Source organism: Diuraphis noxia, unplaced genomic scaffold (genome assembly GCF_037042655.1).
Source record: "Diuraphis noxia isolate RWA-SAM2 unplaced genomic scaffold, SU_Dnox_SAM2 contig0004, whole genome shotgun sequence".
Classification (NCBI taxonomy): domain Eukaryota; kingdom Metazoa; phylum Arthropoda; class Insecta; order Hemiptera; family Aphididae; genus Diuraphis; species Diuraphis noxia.
This window is the reverse complement of record NW_028301714.1, coordinates 3,291,929-3,314,147: the sequence shown is the minus strand read 5'-3', so window position 1 is coordinate 3,314,147 and position 22,219 is coordinate 3,291,929. Positions and strand designations below refer to the sequence as shown.

The window sequence follows — 22,219 nt, the reverse complement described above, 5'->3', positions numbered from 1 at the left end:
GATGATCAATACTTATATTTATAATTCATATTCTATATACTGTACATAATAATGAACAATTGATCATTAAATAGTCGATACATTATAGTTTATATATATACCTATTGGTATACATTTAATTCATCTCAATTGTTATTTGTCAATATAAATACTTATGGAGTATACAAGAGTTTTGAAAGTTAATAAAAATTGATAATTATTATTGCCACTAATTGGTAATATATTATTATTTATTATTATATATCATGAGAAAAAATATTGCCTATACAAGTATAAAAAAAAAAAATTATACCTATTTTATTTTTAATCGATGTTTTTAATTACACTAATGCGTATTACTAATGTATAATATATGCTATAGTATATGAGTTAGACCTAAACAACAAAGTATAAATTTAAATGTTTTCTGGTTCTCACGTTTAATTATACAGCATATTATAGGTACTTTAAATAATTAAAATAATTATTTATTTCTGCTACCTCTGGTAGTAGAAACGAAGCATTTAATTACAGAAGTATGGAATCAAATTAATAAAAAAATATTGTTTTTGTTTTTACGCTTGATTATTAACGTGTATTATATAATAACAACTCAACATATTTTGGTACTTACTAAATTTAGTTAGGCATATGTTGTACCTAAACTTGTAATACCAATTAAGCCATAAACAAATATAATATTATTCATATGCACATATTATAAGGTAATACAAGATGATCCATCTAACTGTTTTTACAATCATTAATTGTTTCGAAAAGTTTTAATTTTTTTTTTTTTTTATTAATTTTGATGCGATTGAAAAACTATGTTTTTGAAAAAATTGTATTTTCTATCATTATCATATTTTAAATTATTTACATAATATATTTTTAATTTTATATTTCTACTATGTTTTTTCGGAGTATTTGGCCAAAATCTGACCATAATGATTATCCTATCAAACAATTTAAAGCATGAGATACTAAAAAGATTCAAATGGTCATTTCGTCTTAAACAATTTATTTAAGTCAAGAATACTTTTAAAGAAGCAAAAAGTTTAGTTATACATTACGCTAATAAGATCTTTAGTATTGTATGGAGCTCAATATTTGACTGGAAGGAAAACCGAGGAGTAAAGACTGAGGGGTTTTTAAGAAAATATTAAGAAGAATATATGAACCCTGTCTTGGCCCAAAAATTGAAAAATTGAGTAAAAGGCATATCGTTATGTTATTTATATAATAGATATTTATATAATAAATTATATAAAAAGAAAAAAAACTGAAATGGGTAGGTCACATGTGGAGGAACCTGAATCTAAGACAGAGTTTTACAAGAGAATCCGTGAGGAAAAAGACCTTTAGGAAAACGCCAAAATCGATGGCAGGATATTGTGTAAAAAGCGATATTGTAGACTTTACCCGCATGAAGATTAACATTTAATGTTGACGAAAAATAGTGAAGGATGGGGACAGTTATGTTTGGATGTGTGACCTAAGTGACCGTAAATGAAAATACATTACCAAAATACTCAAAACTGTATAGCCTTGGAATATAAAATTTAAAATGTTGTCATTCAGAAAATAACAAAATGATAACGATAAAAAAGTCAACACTTTTCAAATTAATCAATGTAGATTCTTAATTGGAACACCCTAACTATGCTGCATTTGTATAGAATTACATTTCATGTACGAGATTAAAATGAAGAAATACTTTTGAGATAATATTAAATTGATTAACGAAACAAATAGTTATAATATTATGGAATATTATGTTAAGTTCAATAAATAAAAATTATGTAATTTACATATTTAATTTGCAATATAGCTGTTCGGAAATATAGATTTTCAATTCCATATTGTTACCATAAATTATTATGCTGACAGCTGTTAATTTCTATGAAATAATTGCTACTACATTTTGTAATTAATACTATGTATCTGTGCTTTACACATTACACTGCATACCATGACCTTCAAATTTATGATCAAACTGATTCTTTATAGATTTCAACTTACTCATTGGACATCGCTTTATTCGTATAATTAAAAAGTATTTATTAAGTTACTGCTTGTTTTTAACATTATGAAAACCACCTCAAATCATTCTTCTTATAATTTTATTGCATCGAAGATGAACACGACGACAATTTATAGGTATACGTGTACGTAATAATTTAATAATATTGTTTTATTATATTTTAATTTCATATGTTTAAATTTGCATTTATAATAATATTGGTATGTAGGCGTGACGAGTTCAAGATGAGAGTGGGAAATAATAGTTATAACTTTTAATAATAAGTAGGTCGGAGGCAGATTGCGTTAAATTTGATTTTCATATTATACATCGAGGAGTGCTTGAAAACGGAAGTTACATAGCTGGAAAAAGGGAGATTAATCGCTGTGAAAGATTAAAACATCAGCTGGTATAAAAGGTGTGCACAATTAGGTCATGTATGCATATGTGCATGTAAAATAATATAGTATATAATACTAAGTAAGCCATATTAAACTGTAGATTTATGACATTTATAATATATTTATACACTTATGATGTAATAAAAATAATTTAAAATTACGAATCACTGTTCTTGTAGACAGATTTTACCCTTTTTTTCTGCATTTTTAATAAAATAAAAAAAGGTGGGTACCGCGCTGTTGTACACTAGGTGTTATCTGAGTCAATGAATAGGTCGTGTTAAGTTTAAATTTAATGATAAAAAATCATTGTGTATGAAAAACGGTTCTGAGCGGCATCCGTAGTCTGTCAGCCTATATGATATATATACCTATATATGATATTTCTAATATATTTTTAGTTAAATTTTTTTGGTAACACTTAAATATTTATGAGATAACTTTATAAGAAACTTTATTTTAAATTTTCAACAATTATTTATAATTTATAAATATGTCAAAATTCATTGAAATCATAAAAAATTGCAAATTAAGTACCTACGTATGAGAACATTTTTTCGTTGACAGTTATATAAAAACTAATGAAAATCAAAAATTTTTCATGCCTATAAAATACTAATAGAATAAAAAAAAGGTCAAAATATTTTTAAAATTATACAACGTATATGGATTTTAATAGCATAAACATTAGGTAAACATTTCAAGTATCTATTTAACTTACATCTATTCGTTAGTTGTTTTTAAGTTACATCTATGCATAAAATCGATTTTGTCCTAAACTGGTTTAGTTTTATAAATATACTGAAAATGTTCTATTTTGACCTTTTGAAAACACCAGCTAGATTCACTTTGCCACCAGAAAAGTTACTGAAGTTGGAAATTGATGCATTATTTTGACTATTTGTTGCTTATGTAACTGTGTAAGTACACATTACACAGACTAAAAAAATACATATCATTGTAAAATTAATAGATTCATCTCTCCGCTCAGAATCTAAAATAAAAGTATGACGTTCGGCATTTAAAGTATTGGCTAAAGAAGCTTCTGCAACCATAATGATAGTTTTTGGTTAACTTCTGAAATTAAAATTAATATACTATTGTAATATTTAATGAATAACGAACAATATTATATATTAATAGACCTGTATCTATAGTTTTCAATATTCAATTCCAATGTTTTAATTTCCATATTTATTTTCTATTGTGAAATTCTATATTTAGACATAATATATATATTATGCTCTCTACGAACCCCCGAGGGTATATTACTGCAGTTATATTATATGAATAGCAAAACCAATCAATGTTAGTGTAATTAAAATTTAAAAAATCTATTAAGTCTTATTTATTTTGTTAGATTAAAAGAACCGCTACTATATTCTACATATCATTATAATATGTAGTACTGTTCGAATTCTATTACCAATGCCACATAGTATGTACATTATACCTATATTTATATATTATGCTTAGGTACAACCGCGGCCACCCGTGGACCTCTGCACTATTTCTCTGGTGTTATCAATCCAATATCATTATCGAAAACCGCATGTGTACATAATAATACGCGTTCACAAAAGAGCGAATATGATGGCCGATTTGTTTTATTATTATTATTTTTCTATTCTTTACATATATACGTTGGAATGGACTTGACCCGCACATACAAGTGTATGAGAATAAACAATCATCTCACCGCCAAATGGGTTCATCGTCCTCGAGTCAATTCACATATCATATCATGTAATAATTTTCGTTGGCCAGTTATTTGAGGTACGCTTCGTATCCCGATCGATCGATATATTTTTTCACTTCCGTTCCAACCTCATAATCTACACACGTTGATAAAACTGCAGCTTGAAAATAATTTAGTTAGGTACTCCAAAACGTTTTTAGATTTTAAACGGAATGGTATTATAGTTTTACAATAATATGTGTTAGTTAAAAAAAAAATTAATTTTGACCGTTGCTGTCATCGCTTTTTGGAGTAGTAATAGTGAATCAATTCTCAGATTTAATAGTGTTTTTTTGGTAGAAAAACTGTAGACATATTAGCATTTTATGGAATTTAGAAATAACGTTATTTTCAAAATATTTCTGTGCTATTTATAGTAATTTTAAATTGTAATTATTTTAAATATTTATGTATAATAATTGATAAATTTGTTATTCGTAAGTAAAAGCTTTTTCCTATTATGTAAATAATATTATTTTTATATAAAATTGCATTTGAAATTTATTTAGACCAATTTTATACTATGACTATTATGAGCATATCATAGTTTTATACTAGTAACTAATAATAATAATAATAATAATAAAAATTTACCATGACCATTTTCACACCATTTCATGGTAAGTACTTGGTATTGGCTTTATAAATTAAGAATAATAATGTATGCTATTATGTTATAATAATTACTAATAGGAAAATAAATTATTCATTATAGTAACCTAACCTATAATATCATATAAAAATAATATGAAATATCCTTAGAAATATGGAGGTTTACTGACGAACTGTCTCCGCTCAGAACCGTAGTTTTTCATTTGTAATGATTCATTATTGAAATTAAATTTAATACACTATTACGATGTTTTTATTCAATTTTGAGTACTTACGTATTTTTATGGTATATATTAATGCATAATGTTAATAAATGGGAATTTCACAAATCAAATTAGTTCAAATAGTTTGAATAGATGGGAATTACATAATATGATTCAGCATTGTAATTTAAAACTTTTTTAATCTAAAAAAAAAATGAAACTAAATGAAACCAATGAGTAGGATGTCGATTATTGAGTGTCTATATTTTAGATTCTATCGAATTATTTATACGATTTTATGTATTATGCAGCTGTGTATGACGCAGTCGTTTTAAAAATTCAATACACATGTAAATATTAGTACTTATATGATATGTATACGTAAAATGAGATCAGGCTGTTAAAAATTTAAATGGTTTTAAATCGTCACCAATCAACAAATTCAATACTTTTAGTAGAGTTGTAATTTTTGTTCATTTACATACTAAGTTTGGTATTAATATTTTATAAGTTGATTTTCAATTCTGTTGTTTCTCGAGATCATTCGAATTTATAGGTACTATTTTAAGTCTATGATTTTTTACACGTGTATATCAAGCAATTACTGTTAAGATTTCCTGTTAGAAATCTTGTTCATAACTTATTATTACGAGTAAAATTTACGGAGCGTAAGATATATGTTAAATCGTAATGACATAAAATCGATTGAGAAACTTTTTTATCACACTGCACTGAGGCTACAAAAAACACGAAACTGGTAAATTGCCAAGAAATATCAGTTAACTTAACTTTGATTACAAAATCGATATATTAAGAAACATGGTGTATTGAATTAAGGATTGAGATGTTAACAATATTGTAATTGCGTTAATTTTGCGCTTCTATATGACATCCCGGTTTTAATTTACCTTCATTTATATGGTGTCCGATGTCAGATTTTGCAGGTAATTATGCTCGTTTACAATATAAATTACTAAAACATTATAACTAAATTAATGTTTTTCAATAAATTTAGTATTTCTAGTAAAAACATTATTTAATTGTATAATGACTGTTGATAGGGTATATATTTTTTAAGATAACTTGAGAAAAACTTTACAACACTGAAAGTTTATTCAGTATGTGTCTAAATCAACTAGTTGACGTGCATCCACTTATTGTGACAAGCATAATATAAATTATAGACACTTGTTTTTTCTAGTATCTTAAAAAAGTGTACTATATTTTGACATGTGTCCACTACACGTTATAATAGTTACCTACTAGTAAGTTTTTTGCGATACTCAGGTTTTAATTAGTCATTACGGCAAAGCGTAAAATGAAGCTTCTCTTTCTTTCCGATACATAATATAGAATATTATTATAGGTATCTGCATGTTTGCCATAGCCTCGAACATCCGTCCATTTGGTTCAAATGCAATATACAATAATATGTGACTGGGATTTCATATTAGGGCTGCTTAAGTGCTTCCATACTAAAATACAATGTATCTATACGGAATATGACTACCTACGAGTTTTTTCTTTGTGTGTATGTGCACCGTGTTTTTTTTAAAGTAAAAATCATGTCTATCGTTGTTGCTGGTTAGTGGTTACCTATTTACTATACTGTCTTCGACATTCCTGCACCACTGCATCAGTGAAATGTAATTGAAAAACGAATCTGAAACACAAATACAAAATAGTACCTAACTCGTTTAACATTGATCGTTTATTTTTATTAGTACTATTCAATACCTATATACACTACACAGCCAAAGCATTTTTATAGTACCTATTAAACTTAGTAGTTTTAATATATACAGTTTAAAGTTAAACCGTGCCAAGAAAAGGCCATTTATATTAATATGTACCTGCAGTTACACTATTACTTTGTATTATTCAATTTTTATTATACTATAGAGAATATCAATATTATATAGTTATATATATAATATATGGCTGCAGTAGTAAATAATAATAATCATAATAATCGTTTTGTAATATGAGTAAGTACATTAAATAAACTCGCCAAATGAATTAGTTGTATGTATATTATGTTTTTACGTTATAATCTTTAAAATCATTAAGTTATATAAACTTTAAAAAGTATACTAGCATGACTATGTTTTATTATTTCAACGACTTGTTTTAAACTTTATAATATATTTTTTACAAGAACTATTTTTATATAATATTTGAATACACGTAAATAATAATATATACATCAATGTTTGATAATACCTATATCGCTATATGTATTATATACATAAACACAATAAATTATTATTATTATACGTTAAATTGCTATTTATTATTCATTTTAAGATTATAGATATTTGACAAACAATTTGTTAAATATAAAAACGGGGATTAATAATAATTGTATAAGAAATCTATGGTAAAAAAAAATTCCATTGAAAATTATAAGTTAAATATATTTTATTTAAAAGCAAGAAACAACCGCGGAATATGAGATGTTACCTATTTACTTAAAAATGTACAATACATAATTTATTATAAAAGTAGATAGACACCTCCAGAGTTATATCATCAATTATTTTAAATTGATTTTTTGCAAACTTTAGTGTGTTTAATATGTTTTTCGCCATTATGTCACTCAACGATAGTAATGACCAGGGCTGTGAATTTAATGCACTTAAAAACTATTAAATATGCATGCATGTATGCACTAAAATCTGACAAAATATGTTCTAAAAATTCTTAAAATATGCTAAAAAAACTACAAAAATTAAATTTTTATTTTTATTTTTTTCATTAGTAAATGTTTTTTTTATTAATTTTAGTTTAAATATTAGTATTTTTACTTCTTGATATGAGTATATGAGTTATTGATCTTAACTAGTCTTGGTCTTCGTCGAGTTGATATCAGCAAATTAATTTAATCTCGACTTCAATAGTACAATAGGTAGTCAATAATATTATACATTAAATACCCGAGTAAAAATAGAATTATTTCGATAAAACTATAAAAGTTATAGTTTATACCTACTATAAGATTGACCGAAAAAATGTAAATATTACGAAAAAAAAAGCATTTAAACAAAAATATTATTAAAACATGCATTTGTATGCCCTAACCCATGAAATATGCGAAAATATGCAAAATAAAATTTAGTATATGAATTACAAATAAGTCAAAACAAATTTTGACCGAATCCATTTTTTTATAAAGTGTAGCAAAAAAAACATGCAAATGCATTAAATTCACAGCCCTGGAATGACAAATCAGTTATGTTATGTATTTTCACTGTAACACTGCTCGGTGTTTCGTTTCCGTAACTTCAGTCACGTCTTATTATGGTCCGTAGAACACTTGACAATATTTTCGACATTGATATAGCCTGCTGCTGCTCATGTGAGCATATAAATAAAAATAATATATACATCACTCATCTTCATTTTTTAAACACGATTATTTTATTTGAACGCAATAAAGTAACTAATCCTTTTACTGTGCTATACAATTACATAGTAAAGGTAATTAGCACGCCGGCGTTCCGCTTCTTAAGTACACGCAATTATCCTCATTTTGTGATACAGTGAAATCAGCGTTTCAGTTTTACCCACGTGTTGCCAAATTATAATTATAGAACAGTGCAAAATATAGGATGTATAAAGTCTCATTATTAGGCACGCAAGTGTTTTCCCATAGAGTTTTACACGATGTTTAAGTACAAAAAATTGGTATTTAATACATTATATTATATATTATATGTATAAAAATAACACTGTGCGTTTGCGGCTTTGTTTGCACTCAAAGAAAATGTAAATAATAACGTCCGGCGTTTTTGGTTGCCACTAAAAATAAAAACGTGCGAACTTTGAGATTTGAAAGCGAAGTGTAGGTGTTTAGTAATTATTAATATTATTTTTATAATATTTTTGTTCATAAATGTAACATACCTATAGGGCAAACGTATTGCCAAAGATTTTTTCAATAGAAAACAATTGTTTCAAAACCGTATTTAAATTTATAGTATAATTGTATAATATACTTGTACCGTTGAATCTAGTCTGTATGGTATTTTTGATTAAGTACACATTATATGGTAGAATACATTGGTCTATATATACAACACCCATTGGATGATATCCTTCAGCACCGAACTGACGATATTCTAATATTATTGTTACCAATTCTGACGTGCCCGCAGAAAAAAGAAAATATAATAATATTCAATGAGCTGGATTGAGATTCAGCGATATTTGACCTGTCTTTCCTTTACAGACACCGGAGTACATAATAGGTATACAGATTTTGCATCGCCTTCGGTTTTGCATTCGTTCGCACTGTATTGTTATAAGAGTATCGAATGATTTGGTGTTTCTTTTCAGCGTTTACCTAGCCTAACGGTACTTAGATAGGCACCTATATAGTTATATGTTCCCTCAGGACCGAATTTGACACCATTATCTCCAGTCTATCAATTTTGCGTATGCATAATTGCACATATTATTGTGATATTGATTCAAAGTTTTAGTATTGTACACGTAGATTTTAAGTTTTTATATTTTGGATTATGATTGAGTTCCGATATAGATTAACTTAAACATTATTCCAATAATTTAACAATAAACGTCTAATATCAAGATTACAATTATTCGACTGAAATTATATGATTCGCTTAATATTTATTTTAAATATTAATAATTTGATTTTTTTTTTTAAATTTAAAACATTAACAAATAAATTGGAGCGAGACTCGAGAATAGTAATCATATAATTATATCTTCTTGTTTTTTTTTTTTCAGAGATGGCAGAGAAGGTGGTTCGTGCTGTTCGATGACGGAGAACTGATTTATTCGCTGGACGAACATGTGAGTGTTTCTATACTTAAACGTATCTCATATAGGCCACAAAACGTGTGAGCTCATTGCAAGTTTTTATTTATAATGGTTTCCATATGGTCTGCGACAGCTGGAGAAATTGTTGGCATTGTCCGGGGCTTTATATATATATATATTATATGCAGTGTATTTATAGACACACTGTCGTTCATGTTATAAGCCCTGGATCAATAAGTACCCACGATCCACTCATATATAGTTCTATATGGTCCAACTTTACGAGGTTTTGTTCACTTTCTTAAATATAGAAAAATCTGATTATTTAATAACTCAACCAATCTGAAAATCTGAAATGAAAAATTATTTACGTAGGTACCTATATACATATACATTCAAACTTATAAAAGCTAAATAATTAATATTTCTAGTAAATCAATCTTACAGAAATGGTTTTCCATTTTCAAAATCTTAATAATACCATCATCAACTCTATGATATTAAATTGTAGTTATACTATAAAATAAATGGGTTTCACATATCTGAAGTCTCATAATATTGTAGTTTAATGGTACTTAACATAGTTCTCATTTTTTCAATGCTACTTGGTATTCACTTAGAATGTATTATAATATACTAAATTAGTCATTGTTTAATTAACTATAAAAAAATAGTCTTTATAATATAGCTTTATATTATCTCCGTTACATTTTTCTAATAACTTGTTTGTACTACACTTGTTATATATAGCGCCTGCTATACTGTTTACTTATTCAAAAGCAATTACATTTTCATTTTAAAGAACAGAAAATAATTAAATTATACTAACTGTAGTATTGCATTAATTTTATTATCTTATCACTAATTAAAAACCATTCTTGTTGACACAGTCGAAATGAACAAAGCAAAAATTGTTCAATATTAATGAAAAATATATTCATAGATATCTACATAAATCATAGTTACAGTAAGTTGTAGGTAGTTAATATTATGAGGTTTAAAACTTGCATATATTATGTTGAAAATTAATCAATCGTGGTTACTGGTTAATGCAGTTGGCCTTGTTGCAGTCTGAATAACGTCCGTCAATATGACATCCGATCTCATATAAGTATATAATGAAAAGTAGGAATATACAGCCACCCATACAGGAAATAAAAAATAAAAATGGCGTAGTTCAAATTTCATACTATTCTAAGTGCAGTATTATTCTGTAATCTCCAAAGTCGCGATCAGAATATTCAGGATATTATTCCTAATTATTAATGATAATGAAATATCGACGAACCATACTTTGTGCAGTAGAGGTGCGAGTTGCCTCTATTCTGGGAAGAGTATAGAAATGTATGTATGTATAATAAAACAAAATAATCGTATTATTGTATTGCGGACATCCGTGCAGCTATCGATTATATACGTATTATTGTGCGGCCGCGGCCACGGCGACGGGGAGGTTAATCGATTTGAAACGCGTTTAATATAATATAATCATTTCTTAAACCTTTGATATATAGATCCCTGCTGTATGTGCGCACTGCATATAAAACGATATAATTTCTTATAATTTCTTATAATCCCTTCTATAATGTTATAGATCTCTCCATGCACTTCGAAAAACGTTCACTATCAAATAATAAAAAACACCCCTATCGATAAAATACAATGTAACCGTCGTCGTGTTGAATACTGATTTTATAATAAGTAAGGGTGAACACCACTGCAGTTGTCGAGGAATGCGCGTCCGTCGATCGTTCGCCAATAATATAATTGTATCGAATCCGCAGGGATGATCGATGGTGCTGCTTGATATGGTCCTCTCGCTCTCTCACGATTAATCTCAATCTCCATCTACATCTCGCATCGTCTACCCCGTCGGCTGTTTGGTCGTCGCCATCATCGTTTACCCGAAAAACGTCGTCGTCGTCAATGCGGTTGGATACATATTATTATTACTATCCGTACACACATCGAATAATATAATAATATTATTATACAAACATTCACCTGGCCCGATGGAGGTCGTATCCCAAGGTCATCTACCTTGTGTGCCGCGCGTCGTCGTATATGTATATACGCGCACTAACTCCTCGTCGTCGTCGGCCCGGGTTCCGACCGCATTCCCTCACACATATGCGTGTCCATGTACACGCGCGTGTGTGTGTGGCGTGTGTATGGGTGATGTGTATATACACATGTGTGTGCGTGTGTGTGATGAGATGTGCCGCCACATACGTCTCTCGTTTGCGCCCGCCGCCGTTGCCGCACCGCGTTGTGCGTAGCCCGAACGTGTTACAGCAGACGAATCTGGGTATAATAATAAACGATATTATATAGTTCGAAGTTCAACGGCTAGACAAACAATATACGAATTATTAAGAATTTATTTTTAAGAGGATGTCACATTATATCATGCATATTGTTCGCCGTTACATACGTACAACATAGGTACCTAAAAAGTTTTAAGTTTGCGTTTAGCAGAACCAAATTTCGTGTTGTTAGCTAATATTATAGAGCGAATTTCCTTGCGTTATCAAACTCAATGGATGAGAATACTATCTGTGCTAGTATGCCACGGTTACTTGTGATGTTTTAATTTTCAAGCGAGTTATGACTTATAATTAGGTATATAAAATATTACAACTTAAAAATGTTTGTATAGATATCATAAAAACCGATGTACAAACAAAGATAATGTTTTTAGGCACTATAAGTTTGATAATAGGTTAATTCACTTTAATATTAAAACTTGTTGTGTCAACATGTAAAATTTATCCTGCTGAACTTAAATTGTCGATGATGTACTTATAATGGTTGAAAGTACGTGCGGGTACGACGATTTTATTCCATAGATGTTTTAAATTTTTTTTTTACCGTTTGTCGATTATAAATAAGTAGGTAAGTAGTCAAAATGTTGGTATTTCTATATATGATGTATTTTTCTATTTTATTTATATAGTTATCCTGTAAAGTTCAAATATGTCTACAATATTTTCGCTTAGGAATATCATAACAAAAATTTTAAAATTAATGTTAATAGATATTACTTCAATAAATTTCCATTTGGTGTATATAGTTGGCTATTATAGCATACGCATCTTCTATTATGCGTATAGAATAATATAAAATCTAGAATAACTTTATTTATTTAAGCCACCTTACTAGAAAATATGCATTTTAAGGCAAAATCTAATATTTCTAGATTTTTAAATTTCAAACTGTCGTCCTTAATATTACTGAGTGCCTTATAAGTATCATCAGCCGTGTCAGTCTGCCACTCCTTATTATATTATATTTATATCGATTTGGAGTACATTTATTTATATTACAATACGTAGGTATTATATACAGACGACCCTTAGTTATCTCATCTGATAAAGTAAGGCGCCAACACCGCCTTATTGTGTGAGAAGAAAAATAAAAACAGTATTAGTCAGACAAAAAAAAATTGATCGCAAAATTACACACATGACTTTATTGAATCCACGTTCATTGCTTACGATTTATATGTATCGAGGGTATTATACCACGCCATATTATTCGTTTTTATATTATTATAATAGACGTGCATCTATCTTTATCGTCTTGACGCGTAATAAATCGTAAAACATGTGTAAACCACCCGCCTCGAGTGAACAATATTCTAATATATATATGTGTGTGTGTGTAGTTGAGGTTTTAGGGTTTGTATTTGTACTCTCCCGTACACAGTTTTTTTGTTCAGACTATTAGTATATACCAGTATAATAATAATAATATTGCTTCTAACACAGTAGTTTATAACTTATATATATATCTTATATAGTTATATACATGGAATATAATTTATTAGAAATCTCTGAATATCTGATTACTTATATACCTAATATTATTATTATGAGTTTATGATTTTTATACAAACTACGTAAATTAGCGCAGTTGTATAGTTAGTAGTTAGAACTATATTTTATACCTCAATAGTAAATACGTATTCTTACGTTCATCAATATTATAGTGACATCTGTTTGTTAAATATTTATATGTCCGAAGTATACGTTCGTTTAAATATAATTTATAGCTTTAAAAGTATAATTAAGAAATGCGTGACGAAAATATTTTTGGTATTCTCAAAAGTTATGGCTAGAAACCAGTAAATAAAGACTTTAAGACTGTTTCAATCACACAATGATCTTGATTTCATTATATACACATTTACAGACAATATGGATGATGTATGCATAAGAAAAATGACTAAGTAATCAACGAAATAAACATGTGGTTATTAATTATTAATTATAGTTATGCATGTGGGAAACTAGAGTTTTATTTTTATTTTTAGGTATACTATAATTCACTAAAATTTCGGTACCTATAACCAATCCGCATTTCATAATAATACCTCATTCACCTCAAACATAGACAATTAAAAAAAAAAAATTTAGGCAAATTAAAATAATGTGTTCTTGCTGAAAATCATAATAATAAATTATGTAAAACTTTTATATAAGCTAATATAAACTATGATATTTATGATTTATCTATTTAATAAAATAATTATACCGTCCTATATCATCATGAGGATCTTCATTTATTATATTTAATATTATCAGGTTGTTAAAAAAAAAAAAATAATAATAATAATAATTGATACTGCTTACTGAGTATACTATTGCCTGATTATGATATTACCTATTCATTGAGTATAGATAGTACTATATATATATATATATATATATATATACTATATATATACTATCTATACTCAATGGTATTATTTATATTTAATTTCAACAAGTACATTATTACAGTCAAACTATATTCTGTAAGTATTTTTCCACGAAGACGTTAAGCAACGATATCGCGATATAGGTATATTGAAAACTATAAAAGTTAAAACAATATTTAGAATTTCAACATACCTAACTGCAGCTGTGGTATACATAATTGAAATCGAAACGAATAACTTTTTCCGAAGTAAGAGCGTTTTCGACACGGTCTATATGTATGTGAAATAGTGGTGACTCTTGCGTTATCCTCATTATCTGATTAAAACCTCAACATTTCAGTTCGTCGACTAATTTTCATCGTTCCGCTGAAATATAAGTACCTAACCGCATTTTCTAGTTAGTTATAACTTATATATATATTTATAATATCAATATTGTAACAACTAACGATGTATGATTATGTGAAATGTGAATATAAAAACAGGTGATACGAGAACGCGGTAGCTGTTGAGTTCAAATTTTCAACTTGAAATTTCACTTTCTCGAAATTTAAAGCAGAACTTGTATACGTATCTATTCAAAGAGAGAGTAATGTGTATTTCACTTAATTATTATTATTTGTGGTTGTAATTTTAGTTTATACTAAAACAAAATAATTGCAAATTGCAATGTATTTCAGCTACATTAAGTGATCATATAAAATTGATATTAGTCTGTCAACATTACACAATAGGTCATTTTTACATTTGAAAATATGTATCTATTGACTATTGGCAATTCAAGACTTATATTTAATCTGAAATAAGGAATTTTACTATTCACTTTTTGACTCATTGACTTTTCTCAAAAACATATTAATAGTTAGAATTTTTTGAGCGTGAATCAAGAGTTTGATGTTTTTAATTTCTTGGAATTTATTGTGCTGTAATATTATTGTTCAAGTAGGGGTTATGTATTATATTATACTTCGATAATTATTATCTTAAATCAATATTATTATGATTGGGTATAATGATGTACGGCTTGTCATCATTTTTTCTATAAATTGATTTTATTTTATATGTTTTTTTTTATGAGCAATTTATTATCATTACATCTTTATGACCTATAATTAAAATAATTATGATATATTATTACATTGTTTGGAGATTATTGATTAATGTTGATATAATAACAATAGTAAAATAATTGTCCATAAAAATTAATGATTGAATATTTTATTAGAAGTTGTACATATTTTATCGTTAGTACCTCGTATAATGAAAAATGAACATGAATATAATGTATGTATAGTTTGTACCAACCTATATGTTATTATTATGAATATTATTATTATTATATTACTATTAAAATCTTTTCCCTTTCATTGATATCAGTTTATACTATATTTTTATTTGTACTTTTCTTAAGTAGAAACACATCTAATAAGTTATTCTATATATTTTATACTAGTACCATCATTTACTGTAAAACGATAGGATTTAATTTAAATAAATCAAAACTGGATATTAATTATTTGATGATCAGGCGATTAATATTAATTGACAAGTTAATTGTTTAAAAAAAGCTCTAAGTGCCTAAATTCTAATTAAAAAAATATTAGAGAAAAGTATAATGCATTAACGGGTAATAATTAGTTATGAGTTATTTAATTTTCATTTTGTTATTCGTATTCAATAAATTCCCTCACAAAACGTGCTTATATATTATTATTATGTTTGCTTCTCTCTAAAAACACGCCTCCTTGCCCGTGCCGGTCGGCTATATAATAATAATAATACGTTAAGTTTAAGTATATATAATATAACCATCGTCTAATCTTCAACGTGTCGTTGTTATTATCACTATTTTATTATTATCGTGATTTTGTATTGATGATGATCAAGGCTAATATTAAATCTGCATGTATTATACACACGACGATGACGGCAAGCGATGGAACACGGAAACCCAACGGGGTCCGTTCACCTCTTATAGGCTACCGTGGAAAATGGTGCTAGTATTTTTTTTACCTGTTTTCACCTCGCCTCTCCTATCGTATAATATATAGAAACACTTGTATGAAAATATCATATTTTATATATTATCATTATTTTATACTTGTATAATACGTTGAAAATATTTCGCCGTCCACCGATTCGGCGCACTTAATTATATTTCCCTCGAAAACACGTACGTGCAGTTTTCTGATATCTTACAAAATACACACAATGCCAATATGCCATAATAAATAATAATATATTAATTTAATATGTATATGCTCAGAGCTCTGCTATAGTATGACAAAAACTACGTGCCTACTCCTAAAGTCATGTCGGTGTAGGTACATAATAAAATACATACCACAAAAAAAAAAATGGTAAAAGGTACGAAAAGTCGGACATAATTATTATTGAATCAATATCGGTGTCCTCCTCCCCCACTGTGCACACACTTCGGTCAATAATAGAACACCAGTGGCGAGGCACGGCACGGCGACGGCTAATTATTAATATCATAAAGGTAACTGCGGGTATCGTACATAATATGTTTTATGTATAGTAATAAAATGAACTGCAAAAAAACCTGTCGATAACTATATTGCGTTCCATCAAATGATATGTTCTCGTTACTATTCGATATCCATATCCATCGTGTCACACGATGATAATTGATGGTGGCTTGTCCGTGGTGTTTGATCTATGGCAATGCCTTTGGGAGAAAATTAGGTGAGATGAAGCTAAAACCTAAAGTTTGGATGTTTAAACAAAAATATATATTTATGGGAATTAGGCGCTGTATCTAGAACCAGTTCCCTATAAACTGCCATTGATCTATGAAACCTTGAAAACTTAACTTTGTCTTTTAAATATATTAAAAATAAAAATATTATAAATACTGTACATGAGTAATATTTTATATTTAAGTATATAGGTACCATTGTACATGTGATATCATCATTGGCGCAAATAGGGTTTGAGATTTTTTGGGGGGGGGGGCTAAAACTCATTTAAATAATATAAAATAAGCTTTAAACAACATTTAGGAAACGTTAAGCCCTTAAAGCCAGTTACACCTAGGTACTAGGTAGTTAGTTATTGTAAAAGGGAGATAAACATTGTCATCGCCCTAAAACTTCGTCCAAACCAAAGAAAAAATTGTTATCGATAATGTTTCTTATTTCTCATCATGAGCGGTAACATAAATATTTGTCGATGACGATGTCAGCAAAGTATATTTCTGACAAATGTTTCTTAGTCTGAGCCAGGCTTAAGACTTAAGAGGGACAAATGGTTCGTCTAATTTGCAATGACGACGTCAATAGGGTGATGCGGTGGACGGTGGTACTATATTGTCGCAGTGTCACGATTCCGTCATCGAGTTATAATATTCTGTAGTAAAAATAATATGTATGTTATATAATATATAGATATAATATATTAATATGTCATGATATTATCACGGAGATCGACTGCTGATGCCAATTGTATTATTACTGTGTGTCTGCAGTGTATACATACGTGCAAATATCGCACGATCAGTGTTCACTACTCAACCTTTTTTTATGATATTAACAATATACTTACTATTATTTATTGATGTTTTACTGATCAGAGCACACAAGAAATTGAAACATTTTCCGTATTTTTAAATTACTGAGTTTTTACGTTTCGGATTTTATTAAATCGGTTTTGATATTATGTGATGTATACTGTTTGATCTATTGTAAATATATAATGCAACTGCAGACGTGTTACTTCTGTATGAGAGTGAATTTGTATACGTTTGGTACCGAATAATATACTCCTCATCATGCATCTATATATGTGTATATGTATATATCAACTTATTCTTCTTCTTTGGCTTTTTACTAGCCTTTCAGGCCCATTGCCGCAACAACATATGTATTGTCTCCAAACTTCCCTGTCTTGTCGTTTCTCCTGCGTTCCTTACTCCCAATATCTTTTTAGGTCTGTGTCCATCTTTGTCTGAGTCGTCCTCTGGATCTCAATGGTCTCATTTTGATCGTTTTCCACGCAGTTATTTATCCAATTAGTCCTTTCGACCTCTATACATGCCTAACTTAGCTTATTCGCACACTTTTCAAGGTTCCAACAACGTTAAGTTTGTCGTGATTCGCATGCATGTATGTAATAATTAATATTTGTCTGTTAAATATTTTATAATCTCACGATGATAGATTTAATTTTTTTAAACGTATTTAGCTATTACTAAATAAGCCGTTACATTCATCGATGACTTTCTATAGGTAGGTATTTTTTTTTTGGTAATTTTTCTGGGTGCATTAAAGGGGAGAGGTCCTACACATACTCCATCTATTTCTCTTTCACTTTATTCTCTCTCTTTATATATATATTCAAACTAAACATGCTGATATATACCTATTATCTAGCTACACATAATATTAAATATTATTCATGTATTGCCGAAATACCGACGCTGCAGTAAACCTGCATCATTATGACTATTATTTATGGCTTTTATGTAAACGCATTAATTCCATCCAATATACATGGTGTTAAGAAAATATTTACAAAAAGCAGGGAATTTCAATGTGTATAGTTAATAACGCGTTTCATAAAAGTATAATATATTATGCACCGTTTTTGGACGTTTTAGGTATGCTTATATTGTGGTGTATGTGGTGTGTGTTATACATATAATATGCTTTCTTTGTACATTTTGTACACTCAATTGTGTGTATAAACGTGCATATGTGTGTATCAGATTGTATTAAAAACATAGATTTTTGTTCCTTGAGAAAAATATCAACAATAAAATTTATTGACAGATACTAATAAACATAGGTACCTATATTAAATGTTATTATGTACACATGCATATATATATATATATATACAAATTTGTTGGTTTTTTAACGGTTCTTATTACATTTGACGTTTATGTCTAAACGATTTATTTTGTTTTTTTTTTACAACGCCCGGTGATTTCATTGCGTCTTATAAATGTATAACTTTATGATGTTCTTATAGTTCCAAAATATACCTCATACTCCTTAGTATGCAACTATACCTACAGGTCAACTATACTTACATATATAGACAGAACAAAATACCGCTGTGGCTGTACAGTGTACATATTATATCTTTAAGTGATATTAGTTGTACTTCAAAAAAAACAACCAATTAAGTTAATAACAAGTTTTAATAGGTCACTTAACTTTTTAATCATCATTTATATGTTTTTCATCTGAATATTATATATATTAATATATTATATTATACCTACTTGATTTCTAGAACACTCTATGTTTTATTATTATAATATTAAAATATTTTTAATTTATTTTAAACCGTATTTGCTAAGTGTAAACGAAAATAATGTAGGCATGTATTATATTACACAGCTCTAAAACTCTAAAAATAAACCTCAGGCAGACAATGACTAAGGTGTATAATATAATAACTAATAATATAATATTTTATTGATGGTTACCTCATTTGTAAAATTAAACGACGATTCACGCGACCGTATAAACAACACCAATTTTAAGAAAACAATTAAAAATAATGTCGATACAATATTTAATTATTTCTATGCAAATATCACAAGCATAATCGTATGTCTATCAATATTATAAATAAGGCTTTCATTCACTCATAGGTTTTCCTTCAACTTCCGTCATCGTTATAGTTTTTTTTTTTTTTTAAAGTCATTATAATATGTACACTCAGGCTTTTGATAATACTCTAATATATACATATAGGCAAGTACGTGATATTCAAATTTAAAACCACAACCTATTGTGATTAGATAAATTGATTCTTCATCATCGTCTATGTCAAAATATAAGCTACGCTACGCAACCTTGTTTCAAAGACTTGCGGCGTCCATCGATAATCCACGTTATATGCTGCGTATATTATGTCCTCGAATGTCCTACGTAGGCGTTTGTTAGAATTGAATGGCTTCCGGACAATGCAGTGCCTCGGTTTCTCACCTTATAACAACGATGTCGCATCAATGATGAATATTTTACAAATTGTCTTATTTATATGTATGTATTTTTTTTCCTTCCAGCCCGACACCGTACCTCAAGCCAGACTAGACATGTTCACAGCCGTCGCTGTGGAAGAAGCTGACGAAGCGACTGGAAACCCACACAGTTTAGCCGTTACATCCTCCGACCGGAGTGTTCACTTCGTCAGAGGAGCGTGCAGGGAAGAAGCTAAGGGTTGGAAGGACGTACTTACCTCATACATGCGTCATACAACTCAGGTATACATCACTTTATGCTTTATACATAAAATATATTATTCACAAGAGACAAACTTTATAGTGTATAGTTACCTACTTATTAATATGGCCAATATTTACGTGTAGCTGTGTAATCTGTGTACAGATGTTATCCAAAATAACACTATAAACTCATACTTTAATAGTTTAATCCAATTTTCAATAATTAATAATTATATGTATACAGTTTATCATTTGAATTCAATTTTTATTATTAACTTTAAATGAAAGAATCATCTGGTGTAAGAGTACACGTAGGAATCCTCTGTTCAAAAACTTAGACTTTGTTACAATATCTGTTATGATTTAATAAAAAAAAATGTATTCAATGATTAGATAAATGTTATCAATGGGCGAATTTTTTTATCATGCCATATTTGTTAGTTAAGCATATATTATTTTTGAATAAAATGATACAGGGTTGTGCGGGGGGAAATAATTAGCAAATCAAGAATATTATTGCTAAGAATATACAAATAATAGTAGCAATATGTTCTGGTCTGTTTTATTACATATTCTTCATGTTCATATAATTTTAAATTAAATTGTACTATACTAAAAATTTAAGTATTTGATTAAATATTTCAATACCTGATAAATAATATTTATTATTTTATCTTACATGACTCTTAGGGCTCGATTATTAAGTGTATAATATAAGAGGTGTGTAAATTATTTGTAAATGAAACGTGAAGATATTTATCTTGCATTATGTTTGTATGTCATTAAGTTTTTTTTAAATAAAAATACATTTTATTACATGTTAAATACAATAAAGTAATAGACGTTAGCTAATGCATTTTAGGTATGCCATTGATTTGAATATTAAAAACGTAAAAAAAATCCCAGAAAATAAAAATTAAAAATTATAAATACTTATTGTAAACGATGTATTTATAATGTAATTTATTTCACAACTTATAACTTAATTATTTAGGCTTAACTGTTATAACTGATAAGATATCGAGTTTATTTAAGTAGGTATTTATTGATACATACAACTTTGTTGAATAAACTGCGCTTATTGCTGAAAACGATGCACTTTAAAAATTATTAACATATACATTTTAAACGTTTTTATTTATTATTCAAAATGATTTGGTCGTGCCTTCGAGGTTATGTTGAAAATAAAAATACTTTCATTGGCCCATGTCTGTCATTATGTCATATTTCTAACGTCACTATTATATATTTATATCGTCCGAAAAGGTACTCGTCGTCTGTTATTTTGTCGGGAACGCCGATCGTGATATGTTTTTTTTCTGTATTTTTGGAGGGCCTATAAAATATATATATAATTATTAACTTTGTTTTGTTTCATATGAATAAAAAAATACACGTGGGGACTGGTACCTAGGTAAACCGGTTTCGAGACTTCCAATTTAACCAGAACCGATACCCCGATCTATATTATTACTGTTATTGCGACTGAATCTATCCTCCCGATGATCGTGATGTCTACTATACATAGCTGCTATATTATATGTATAGTATCGGTCTGTTGTGTTCACATA

At 28.3% G+C, this 22,219-nt stretch overlaps 1 protein-coding gene across 2 annotated transcripts in view; it reads left to right on the top strand.

Moving 5' to 3' along the window:
* Positions 1-22,219, top strand: part of LOC149055500 (protein outspread-like) — a 93,042-nt gene that overhangs the window by 27,996 nt on the left and 42,827 nt on the right. For both annotated transcript variants that reach the window (XM_089225290.1, XM_089225289.1), the window contains exons 3-4: positions 9,712-9,777; positions 20,490-20,687. In XM_089225290.1, the coding sequence (XP_089081416.1) occupies positions 9,712-9,777; positions 20,490-20,687 (264 nt within the window). The remainder of the gene's footprint in view (positions 1-9,711; positions 9,778-20,489; positions 20,688-22,219) is intronic.